Genomic DNA, 12,814 nt, shown 5'->3' with positions numbered 1-12,814 from the left:
CATGTGCATAAAGTCCCTAGAAGTAATCTAGGGACTTTACATGTGCACAATTCACCGTGCCTTTGCGCATGTGCTTAGTGTCATTAATTTAAACTTGTGAATGTAGATTGTATTTGCGATATATCGCATATGTTCAAGTGACAAGTTGCAATGTATCATAAAAGTTGTATAGTAATATATACCGTGAATATGTTCTCAAAGGATGTGTGATACATTTCAAAATAAAAGAAATGTTATGTAACATGTACAGAAAATCGTTATATAACGAGTGTAATATGATTGAGCTTCGCATGCTATATATCATTTATATGCATGTTTGCTGGGTAGTTCATCATCTTCGCTATCGCTAGATGACGACAAAAAACTCTCCAACGCAAGAAATAAATTCAAATTGTGGCACGTTTGTTTTGTTTGTGCGTAATTGTTGCATCACATTTGCCAATGGAACACAGAAAATTGCCCTAAATTTACCAATAGAACGTAAAAATTGCACTCGTGCAGCACGAGTGTTGCCAATCGAAAACGCTATGAATAACCCCACCTTTCTTTCTGTCCGCATTCAATCGTTCTCAAATTTGTATCCGTGGGAGAACGCAACCACTCTCTATTTATCTTTCAAAAACAGCTGTTCATTACTTCGAAAAGGTTTGGCAGTGTAAGCTAGAATAAATAAGAAATTATACAATTCCTGTTTATCGTACTTCAGTGAAGAGATAGGAAAATGATTAATTCATCCGTCATTATCAGTGGAGAGGCTTCTGAAACGGATAGTGATGATGATAACTGCAAGGTAAATTCTGGCTTAAGGCTGTAGTTTTATACAAATAGGGAATTTAGGTGAAAGATATGACTACAAGTACTTCTATTCAAGCTGCAATCGTAACAGGCGAAGACTCGGAGTCTGACGATGGTAATAACTTACTATCTATAAGCAGTTGCATTGTGTATGTTAGGTATTAAGTGATGGTTTTCTTTATAGAAAACCCAGGCAGCATTGCAAGTGCAGTATCCGTTTTAACACAGTCAGCACAAGAGTTTACGAAAAGTGGTCTTAGCGATCAACATAAGAGTGATTCGCTACTGCATAAAAAACTAAGTAAGTTAAGTGCTTAATGAATGCCGTCACATGTTGATTTTAGGAGAGTGTAATGACCAATTATGCACTGATCTTGATGCATTTTCTCAAAGTGTCATTACACAAGCTGGAAAAAATTTAACTGCGATTGATCAAGAATTACTAAAGTCTCAAAATACTTTACAAACCGCTGTCACATCACTGCGGGCGTTACATCTTAACTCTGCAATGATTAAAGAAAAGTTGCAAACTATACTTTCTTCAAAATTTTTGTCTAATATTAAGTAGCGGTATTTTTTAAATGATCTATACTTATATGGTTTTCACTTTGAAGTGAACCCGGACATAGTACCTATTCCCATAAATTGTTATATCTTCCATATACTTTAATGTGCCACCTAACAAAATACATTATTGTAGACACATACTTTAAGGGCTATGGTAAGTATATAGTCATAATCTTGCGCAATACCTACCCCACATAATAAATCCACTTTACAACTAACGGGCGATCAAAAATGAGTTGCTGTCGAGTTGCCTTTGGAAATTCAAGTTAAGTACGATTTACCATGTAAACAAAAATTCCAAAGGTGACTCGATAGCAACTCAATTTTGATCGCATAGTAGTATGTGGGTAGTAGTAGATATTTTGTTGGTAAACAACAAATGACTTGCAATTGTGTACATGTGTATATATTCCAATAAAAAATGACAATAGCATACAGTCATGTTACTTATGAGTTTGTATAAGGGTAGATTTTATTAAGGAGCCTCATATCATTTATAGTTTTGTATCTTGTCCGTCCGTGTGCGCTATAACTCTTTTTAAAAGGGAGTGATTGTGGTGAAATTGGATGTATGGGTACTTTGGACATTATGGACGGACGCTATTGATTTTCTGGAAGCTGGTTCAACAGGAACTAAAGTTCCAGAAAAAACTGCCACCTCAATATAATACAAATCAACATATTTCATTCTGTAAAAATTCAATATAAGTAACTTCTCTGTTGTTTAGGTCAAAATTTTAGAGCAAAATGTTGTAGGTGATCGCCATAGCTACCCTAGCTCATGCCAGGAAGCTAAAAATGAACCAAATCAAAGTAAACAAACAAAAAATGTTTTGGGTTCAGTTTTTTTACTCGAAAAGCGGAAAATGGTGTCGCTGTTGTAAACATGGCGGTACCACACACGCTTGAAAGTTACGCCGCCGCGCGCCTTTGCCTACATTTTAGACACCCATTGACCCATATATCCGTGGGGTACGTTACATAAAGGTCCAGACTCGATTAATTGGACACCTAAAGTTTGGTGGCTATCGGGTCTCTTAATACGGAACTACATATTAGGTAACTCTGGTAGGTAAATTTAATCCAAAATTAAATGACTCAATTAACACTTAGACTCCCACACTATTTTTTATTGACTTTGCATATAAGTAAGTATATCACTTTTTTTTAGAACAAGTTGCACTACAATCCTTTCCTTTGGTTGATGGACGTGTCGCTGTCATCTGAGAATGTAGCCTATGCTGAACGCTGTAAGCAAAAGAAGATAATAATTATCAACATAAAATAAAAGTTGCCTGGTATCTGCCGTATAGGCTATATACCTAACATTCAATAGACACTGTATCTACATGTTATGGTTTCAACTATAGTAGTACCATAATCAAAGGTTTCGACTGTCGATTCAACGACGGCCACGCGTACGATATTGACGTTTGTGATTTTATTTTTTATACGTGAATTTTTGCAATGAACTTTCTAATATGCAAACCGAGATACCCGCAAGCTCTCCAAAATAAAACAACTTCTCGATTATTAGAGTATCACACGACTACTCTGCGATAAATTGCAGGTGGTCGGCTTAACTGCGCTGCAGGCTCCATGTAAAATTTCTAAACACAATATAAAATCCACCCTATGGTAAATTACAGGTGATTGACTTCACTTCGATCGCAGCCCAACGCGATTTTCGCACACACAAGACCACCTCTCGGTGAATGGCAGGTTACTTTAACTTCGCCCTCTGTCTCGCGGATCAGGTTTTTTTTGGCGGTCCGACGCGCACTCTCTCTCTCACCTCAATGTTAATTACCTCACGGTTCTCTCGGTACAACCAACTTTCCGCTACTTTTATTTTTCGTCACACTCATCCCGGGACATCATAAACAATGTAATTGATATTTTTTAAATTTGATATCAAACGTGCTGCCTAGTTCCTACATATAAATTTAACAAATGCACATAAATATTGTTTATAATACTATGAACCGTCTTCAGAATGTTTCAAAACCTAAAACTAGGCGGAAGATTGCACATGTAGAAGTAGAAATTTGACTGTCTAAAACCTTTGAAATTTGAATATCCAAAATGGACTTGTTGTGTTCCTTACGGATAGGCAACACGCCTTACAGATGAATATCACATTTAATCATTTCATTATTTCTCGTATTTATCATCAATCATTAAATTTCGAGTCATTATTTACGTTTGGCATTTAATTCCGACATCTGTTTATTTAAGCATGCCGTGCTCTAAGCTATTGATTTAATCATGGTTTTTGTTCATAATATACATTATATGCACATGCGGTTATGCCTTTATATTTATTGCTTTATTAAGTATTTATTGATGTATTCGTGACAGAGGCAAGGGTATGATTCTCTTAATCGTGTATACCGTGAAGAAAGCGCCTAATACAATTCCGATTCTTCGTTGTGTCTGTTCCTCACTCTCTCGTGATCGCCGCTCAAAGATGGGTCTGTTTGTGTGATAATCAACTTTTAATTTGAATAGGTATCTACTTCTTGAATTCGCACCTGCACTTTTTCGTGTTAAATTAATAAAACCATGCCATTTTGATGTTTTTTAGGTACATGCAATTTATCATTAAGAATTGTTTTGTCTAAATTAAACCATATAGATGTAGGTAAATGTGTTTTTTATGCTAAATTGATTTGTTTTCCATTTATATTAATCGTGTTTTCGTTTTTAATAATTTGTTTAACTGGATCTGACTCGATTACTTGATCTTCATTGTACGAATTAAAATGTTTGATTTGGTATTTCGTTTTTGCATTTTGTTACCGTAGTAGTGGATTTATTTCTTCTGTTTGTGGCTGTGTGGGGAGGGGGGGGGGGCGGGAAGGGTGGGGGGGGTGGGGGTTACTTTGCTGATAATTTTTTCTTTGACTTTTCGGTTTGGATTTGCTCCGTAGAAATTTTCTTATCCTTTTCTTCAATTTACATTCACCTAGAAGAATCTCCATAATATCACCCAAAAGTCGACTGTTACCGAAATTTGAAATTGGCGCGGAACGTCCGTCATTCTGAAAGTTGGCTCTGCTTGTATTTTTTCCCTAATGATGCCAACTGTATATGTATAGGGGTATAAGATCATATTTAAGTCTAAAAAAACCTTAGTATTTAAACATTTGGTAAACACTTTATAAATCGCCGTTAACGTAACATCATCAAGTTAACTCGTCTCGATCCTAGGGAGGTGCGTGCCACAATTTTATGAAACGTTGCATTAGCCGTTTGCCTTCAATATGGCGGACGAGTCAACTATCCCGTATAGAGCTAAACCTTAGAATCCTTAGATTATATACCTACTTACCTACATAAGTAAGATGTGAATACAAGAAAACCGTAAAAAATAATTTTCAATAAAGCTAGGATCTAGTTGAATTCACGAACTTATAAATTAAGATGGACTGCTAATGCTGAATTGACAAATGACACCTACATGGGGGCAGTCATGATGTGCACTCACTTGGCGCGAAATTCAAATCAACTAATAAACAAGCATTAACCTCGCGTTTTCTAAATAAATTACTGTGACACATGTCATTTTCCAAGGCTGCAATAGTCTCAATACTTGAGCACTAGGAAAAATTCCCCTAGAAAATAACTAAAACGTGCACATCATGGCCGCGCCAATGCTAGGGCCATTTCTACCTCTATGCAACTGTTTGATCAGCAGTCCATCTTAATTTATAAGTTCGTGGTTGAATATAATCGAACTTTCTGTCATGTAAAATTGAGTGTAAATTATCACTAAGATCAACCTACTTACCACCAAGAACAGGGACATATATATTCATTATCCGCCGAATCCGTGATTGAATCTAGTTGCTGGGTTGGGGGTACCGATGTGCCTCGTTTCCTACAACGCCCTCTGCATTCACCATCTACGCATAGAAAATAATTCTGTATGTAAGTACTTCTGTAGTAATAGGTGAAATAACACAATCAACTATACAGGGCGACAATTTGAAAACTTACCACCCCCCATATCTTAGTAAATAAACGAGATATTTAAAAAAATCAAAATCCGTTTTCGGTAATTCGGAGGGGGAATCACAATGACATAGTTGGCGACGCACCCCCTCCAACCCCTGCGCCCCAGCCACCCCAACTTTAAATCTTAAATAGTGACCCCCCATGTGTGATATGTCGTTGGAAAGCTCTGAAAAAATGCTTTCCAACCATACCAAATAGCATTACATTTAGGTTAGTAATTATCGTGCAAATCAAAAAATAAACTAATATGATACATTTGAAATCTGTCAGTCGTATCTAAAACGCAACCGGCGAACATTAGACGAACTAAGAGAGAGAATAATTCAAGAATGTCGAAATATTGCAAAACCAACATAGGAAACGTTCGACAAGAGTTTGAGAATAGATTATAACTGGCGATCAAAAATGAGTTGCTGTCGAGTCGGCTTTGGAAGTCCAAGTTAAATGGCTGGGGCGCAGGGGGTGTGAGGGGGTGCGTCGCCAACTATGTCATTGTGATTCCCCCTCCGAATTACCGAAACGGATTTTGATTTTTTTAAATATCTCGTTTATTTACTAAGATATGGGGGGTGGTAAGTTTTCAAATTGTCACCCTGTATATGGCAAAACTAATTATCATACTACGTCCAATTCACCGTTTTGTTTTTAGTGCATTTCCACAAAAATAAAAATAAAAAATGCGCTATTGTGGCCACTTTGTCCGTCCGTCTGTCCGTCCGTCCATCGCGTTGGGACTAGTTCTTTATCTTAAGAGCTATTGTTTTACTTTTTTCGTTATTTGGTTTTGTTATGGTGCAACGATATCTTTCATATTTGTGGCCGGATTTTTACGATTTTAACAGAAGTTGCATCTTGCAAATGGGAAATGAATGCAAGTAGAAATGCGGTTTATGTAAATCGTTTACGATTACTTTTTTTAATTTGTTATTTTTTTGGCGGAACTTGTTGATTTGTAAAGAAAAAAAATGGCTTTTTACTGTAGTGTGGAATTCATCTTTTATTTGGGATGATAAATAACGGATAGTATTGTCTTTCTCAAATTTTCTTTCACTCCACTTTTTCAACTGTATATGATCACAGTTTCTTTTTCGGAGACATCAAGATGTTTCCAATAGTCGGCAGACAGACAACTGAAGAACTGTTTTTTTTATAAAATTGTTAGAGATATCTTTTTCTTGTGGCAATAAACTACTAAATCTTGTACGCAGTGATAAGTAAGTCACTACGATGGGCCAACTTAGTGTGAAGGCACCATTATTACGAAAAGTCCCTAAATAAATAGAGATGTATGGACATACTTACGATTAGATTTACATGTTGGAATTGGTAAGGGAATGAGACTGCCTTTTCTGAAATTAATTTAACGTTAACACAAACGCTTTTCCAACTGTATACATACGTGTTTGTTATCTTGTCATCGCCATTATTTTCGACCGCCACTGTAATCTCAATATCAACGTACTCTGCAATTATTCATCATGTAATCAACATCAAATTTAGATACTTAGGTAACATTATTTCGCTTAATGTTTCTGTCATTAGCATAGCAATGATCCGATAACGTTTGTCGACTCCTATATAGCGAGCCGCAGGGTTACTTCGTTGGCCCTATACTATTGCTCACAAAGGCGCAGAAATGCCGCAGGCATATTTTTTACTTCACACAGTGACATATCTGTTATCTAAGGATAAATGCTAGACCAGCATCAGGTATATGTGTCAATTAGCTCTAAACTGACACATAAATGTAGGTTAAATTTCCTCTAATTGAAAAACAAACAAGTGAAATATAGCTAACTGATAAATAATCGTAAGCGTAACTGTGTCAATTGGACAACAATGCTCGAATCGGAACACAATTACGGATTGTTGGCATTAATATAATCAGTGTTTTGTTGGATTAATACACCCCATTAATATTAATATACTTGGTGATTGTTTCAAATTCTAAAACGCTAGTTTTCAATGACGCTAGATAGCAACGATAAAATGCGTGTAGGAATGCGTAAACAGTGGTTGCGCAATTTACTATCTTCTCTTAATCTCCCTAAAATACACTCGATGTTGGTTTTAAATCAGGATAACTTTATTTTTAATTTACTCAAATTTTGTTGCCTCCTGGAAAAAACTCTCGATCAAAAGCATAAGATATCACGCGTTTGATCTCTATAGTTTTTTCCGTTGCAACAAAACTTTCGTGTAAAAATAAAATTATCCGATTCAAAATCAAGTTCATGTGTATTTACACAATTTACCCCCGATAAATACCCAAAGAAAAAATTACTTTTCCTGGAAGGCTTTTTTGATAGAACCTCTCCATAAGGATGATATGCAAAAATCCAAGTTTCCTATACAGTCCCTTATGTGCACTTTTGTAGTTATTAGTTTATACAAAATTATTTTATCCCTTCTCTATAAATATGGTTTCAATTTGAAAAATAAATATCTGATTCCTAATCCTTGCAGTCCTGTTTCTTTTAGACAATTTACTTACCTCTACTCTCTACTCCAGGGAAATTTTTCGTTTGTGTGGTGGGAGATTCGTGCTTGTTAGTTCTACAAAAATCAAAATGTAAACACTATAAACAAAAAAGGAAGTACTTAAAAACCAAATTACTGAACTGTTTTTCTGCTTTGTGTTCTATGGCAGTGGCCTCTTTCAATTGATCTTTTAATGCTTTCAAATCATTTTCCATTTGTTGCATAGTTAGTATAAAACTGCTATCGCCAACGTTATCTGCAACTGTAGGATGGAATGGAGATGGGCAAAGTGATACTTCATTGCTTAACTCCCTTTCATTTTCACTAGTATTTCCATCGTCTAGTTTAGCTTCCACCATCGGCAAATTGTGTAATATCTTCTCCTTTGTTTCGAAGCCTTTTCGTGGTAATGCTCTATGTGAGCCTGATGAAGTATTTGGAATAATTGTATAAGACCTCCCTGGAAAAAACAATGTTTAGGATTATTTCATTACTCGCGGTATCGGCGTAATACTCGTGTAGTTACCGCTCACGTCATCGTTCCCCAAAATGACATTAAATCGGTGCATATGAAAAGTGATGTCTTCTACTGCTGTAGGTGGCACACTAATCTCACAAGAATTATTCGCGATTCGTTGTTGCACGTTTTTTAAAACCTCTAAGACTTCACGAAAAACGATCCTAAATTCTGACCGTATATGATCTATGTCATAATCACAGGCACCATCAGTTGGCGCAGTATTTTCTAAAACATTCACTTTTTGCGCTAACTCATGACATTGGTTTTCTTTATTTTTAAACAACGTAGAAATTTCGCCGATCGACTTTTCATTACCCTGCAAAATCTTCTTATTTCTTAATTTGGCGACTTCTAAGTTTTCATTTAATTGCCGCAGGTTTTCAGTTAAGGTACTAATTTCTTGAGATTTCGAAAGTACTAATTCTTGGAATGTTGCATTTTTTTGTTCGAGTACACGTATTTTTTCTTCAGATTCCGTCTTATATTGACTATATTGGTCTTGTAGTGAAGCAATACGAACGTTTCGTTTGTTTAGTTCAGACACAAACTCGCGGTCCATTTCTTCGATTTTATGCTCTAGGTTTTGAACGTGTTTTCTTAGTGCCTTTTCACATTCGAGCAATTTTTGATTTTCCAACGTTTTAAACTCCAGCTGTTCCTTAAGTTGTCGCAAGCTTTGACTTGTTTGTTCCTCTTCCAACTTTTTTGCAGGTGCTAAGCTTCTCAATTCTTTCAAGTACGCTTCATTTTCCTGTTTAAGCGTTTCGAGCAGTTTCTGGAACTGTGTCGCTTGAGCTTTCAACTCGTCTACTTCCTGAACCTTCATATTCAATTCACTAATTTTATTTCGCAATTCAGAGTTTATATAACGTTCTTTTCTAGACGACTCTTCAAACTTTACTCTATATTCCTCTTTTTCGTGTTCAATTTTCTCAATGTCTAGTTCCTTTGACAAAATATTTTCTAGCAACCCATTCGATTCTACATGAACCTTGTCAGAGCATGAACATTTTTTAACTTTAGCATTACGTTTAGTACTATTTACGTCATTGATAGTTGAATGTGTATTTGGAATACTAGCCAATACTTCCGTTTCTAAATTGGTAACGGCATGTTTAATGGTTTGATTTTCATTGAGCAACTTCATAAGATTTTCATTGTGGAAACTGGCTTTGTTGGAAATATCAATTAGTATTTCTTCCAGATTTGTTGAACATTTACAACATGAATTTGTACAGGTGACTGAGACCTCCTTTTCGTCGTCCCATTTCGTAGTAAGCGATTCTATTTTTTTATTTTGGAATTGCAATAATTTTTCTATTTTGATGCAGTAATCTTTCAAGTTATCTAAGGGGTCGTAAATTGAACTTGATTGCGTACCGCTTGACACTGAAGATTTGGAATGTTGTTGTTCAACATCTATCTTTTTTGATAATTCATTGCACCTGAAAGTTTTATGTTAAATGTTAAATAATATATAGGTATAGATACTATAGCAAAGTTGACGGTACGCAACTGTAGGTCGCGAGTAGAACAGAGCCACCTTATCCCTCCCCCCGGTGGGACACCTTTACCCCACGGGTCTGGGGGTCGTAACCTTGGATTTCCCATGTAACGCCGTAAGGTCATGTGACGTCACAAGATCGTGACATTCCGTGTACGGGTATTAGTCCAGGCACATTAGAATATGTAAAGTATCGCCACATTCGTTTTTTCAGCGTTCTATTACATCTCTCGATCACAGAGGCTTTAACGTCAAGATTGTGAGTCATCTACTCTAAAAGTGCATTTGATATTTCTCAAAAAACTGCTATACATCTTACAATAAACTCTTTATCTTTATCGGTCTGGATACTCTGGGAGGTATTCTGATATTTTTCAGAAATATCAGCAAATGCATCGATAATCGATAATTTGATTAAGACACCGCTGCTGCTGATGATAACGATGTTGTTGGTTTTATCCCCAGGTTTGCAGGAAGCTGTGCGCTTGCAGAAACAAAACGTTGCCTTCGTATACTACTGATGAGTTCGTGCGGAATATTAATTTGTTGAGTGTACGAAGCAAATTTGATGCAAACCGTACAGAATCGGTGATTTACATTGACGTACAACGTCGAAGTAGCGTATGATATACGCAGCAAATTTTCGGCTCTTTTCTTAAATGACGTCTTCTGACGTCGCATGCCCTAAGAAACCCCATGGTCACGATCTTGCGACGTCTCATAACCTTGGGGAAACCCCGGGGTCATACCTAGTGACGTTTCATGAGCTTGAGGCAACCCAAGGCTATGTGACATCACATGACCTTAGGAAACCCCAAGGTTACGACACCCCAGACCGAGGGGGGCAAAATTGTCCCACCGGGGGAGGGAGGGAAGATGTTTGTTCTGCTGTCGTGGGATATTGAAAGCATACTTTTCGATTTCAAACAAAAAGTTAGTACGCTACTGCTCTTGGGTTAACAAACCAGTCAAGGCTAATGAAAATTTTGTCATTGATCTAATGCTACTTTATATTTGTCTCGAAAGTGAGTGGCCATTATCATTTAAATATGCTATTGGTTTCATTTTATTACCCTCTAAAAAGCATTATGCCGGTCACTCTGTAGTTATGCGCAAGACGGTTGAGGGCACGGAACAAGAGAGGGATAATAAATAAATAAATTACTTAGGTTACATGATAACTACGGCAGTAATGATATAACTTACACATTTTTTAAATATTTGTTTTCCTTTTCCAGTTGAGAGATTCCCTTTTTCAACCCAGGCACTTCGCTATCTCTCAACAATTTATCGTTATTTTGCTTATACTACTGAAAAACAACATTTCAAAAGCAAATTTCTGCTTTGATCGCGAAAAGGAACCTACCTGTGCACAAATCTTCCTTAAATTTTCAAGCTCCTTGGAAGCGACGACAAACTGATATCTGTAATTTTCCATTTTGTTCACCGATTCCTTGTATAAGTTTTCTAATTTTAAAAGTTGATTCTGAAGCAACTCGATTAGTTCGTCTTTATTTGCAAGCGCATATTCGGCTTCTTCAAGTAGTCTCTTGTACTGAAGTATTATCTCTTCATATTGCGATTCATTGGTTATGGTTTCCGATGACCATCTATCAGGAAATGGCGAACCTGCTAAAACTGTATGAGCAACCTAGAAATAATTTACCGCAGCATTAAAGAGTTTACGGTCGTATAATGCAATTTACCTTGATATTCTCTTGCGTTTGTATCTTCTTGCAGAAGTTTGATACACAGGGATAAGAACCGTAGTTGTGATGAGTTATGTACGTCTCTCCTGTGAAGTGCAATTGTTCCCATTAAGTAAACATAACATAAAACATATAGTCCGCAAAATCCCCCCCTTTCAAGTCAGACACTCAGAACCTACATATTCAATTCGGTAGAGTTGCATTAATTTTAAAATGTATGTGAATGTGATTGACTGTAATTCACACGAAGCTTTTCTCGCGCGTTAAAATCTACTTATTAAGTAAATATGATCACTTCACAAAGTTGATACCCATCTCAGCCGTCGGACAGACATGTATGTGTATGGGCATTGCTCTATAAACAATCTTTCATTGTCTATATTAAATTGTCGTTAACCCTTTTACCGGTTGCCGTTTTGTCTAGCATTTTGTTCGTGCTTTATAATGAACAAATTAGATGCACAACTTTGATTAATAAATTGTTTTTTTACGTAACTTGCCACTACAAATCTGGCGGAGAGAACGTTAACAATTTTAGTATGCTATACCTTCCTGAACATCGCATTGCTTATAATGGTGCTCACGCAGTATGCTATCCAATAAGAATAATACAGAGCTTTAAATATAGTGTATTTTATAATCAAAGATGCAGAGTATTCGCCACACGACTATTGACTCGGTCAAGGTGGAGTTTTTGCAAGACATAAAGATTTGTATTGTACCAAACGCAGAGAAGTGTAGAAGTAATAAAAAAATATAACTTACCGCGGAACTCCAGTTCTTCTGGTGACGTTTCACTACACGAGGAACGCATAATTTATCATTATTTAATACAGAAATTCGCTACCAAAATCAGTATCACCGATACGTCATAATTTATCTACTATGTCAACTTTGACGTTACTACCTATACAGAGTGCGCCACAAGTTCCGGAAGCATATTGGCATTCTGTACGTACTATCAAAGAATTATTCAGAGCAGCTCTGGTCTGATTCGTTGTATGCTATAGCTTCACGTTATCCGCAAATTGATAATACATTATGTACTGCAATTCAGAGCACCGATATGGTTTAGCTTTAGAGTTCTGAAACGCTGTATTTAATGGGTTTCTATATAAAGCACGTGTGCCTCAGGCAAATTATAGGTACTGCGATTTAGCAAATTTACACTAATCTCAAATCGCGCGGGAGAAAAGTTTGGTTATCAATAAACTCTTT

The 12,814-nt window shown here is 36.4% G+C and overlaps 2 protein-coding genes across 5 annotated transcripts; one reads left to right on the top strand and one right to left on the bottom strand.

Annotated features, from left to right (window-relative positions):
• Positions 1-569: 569 nt before the first annotated feature.
• On the top strand, positions 570-1,808 carry LOC116176950. 3 transcript variants are annotated; one of them, XM_031495796.1, is made up of 5 exons: positions 570-655; positions 707-790; positions 838-910; positions 980-1,096; positions 1,140-1,808. In XM_031495796.1, the coding sequence occupies exons 2-5, from the start codon at positions 722-724 to the stop codon at positions 1,361-1,363; spliced, it is 483 nt and encodes a 160-aa protein (XP_031351656.1). In that variant the 5' UTR covers positions 570-655; positions 707-721; the 3' UTR covers positions 1,364-1,808. The 3 variants fall into 3 exon arrangements, with proteins under 3 accessions (XP_031351656.1, XP_031351655.1, XP_031351657.1); XM_031495797.1 differs by having other exon boundaries at positions 599-645; XM_031495795.1 differs by having other exon boundaries at positions 590-790.
• Positions 1,809-2,476: 668 nt separating this feature from the next.
• LOC116176949 (interaptin-like) lies at positions 2,477-12,494 on the bottom strand. Of its 2 annotated transcripts, none has more exons than XM_031495793.1 (11): positions 12,362-12,494; positions 11,594-11,682; positions 11,254-11,538; positions 11,094-11,194; positions 8,378-9,828; positions 7,984-8,323; positions 7,877-7,938; positions 6,782-6,845; positions 6,685-6,731; positions 5,156-5,270; positions 2,477-2,610 (listed from the first exon to the last, which is right to left on the bottom strand). In XM_031495793.1, exons 1-11 carry the CDS (start codon positions 12,408-12,410, stop codon positions 2,520-2,522), a joined length of 2,694 nt encoding a protein of 897 aa, XP_031351653.1. In that variant the 5' UTR covers positions 12,411-12,494; the 3' UTR covers positions 2,477-2,519. The 2 variants fall into 2 exon arrangements, with proteins under 2 accessions (XP_031351653.1, XP_031351654.1); XM_031495794.1 differs by having other exon boundaries at positions 8,005-8,323.
• Positions 12,495-12,814: the final 320 nt, after the last annotated feature.

Source organism: Photinus pyralis, unplaced genomic scaffold (genome assembly GCF_008802855.1).
Source record: "Photinus pyralis isolate 1611_PpyrPB1 unplaced genomic scaffold, Ppyr1.3 Ppyr1.4_LG7, whole genome shotgun sequence".
NCBI lineage: Eukaryota > Metazoa > Arthropoda > Insecta > Coleoptera > Lampyridae > Photinus > Photinus pyralis.
The sequence above is the reverse complement of the archived record's forward strand: the minus strand, read 5'-3'. Positions and strand labels throughout refer to the sequence as shown.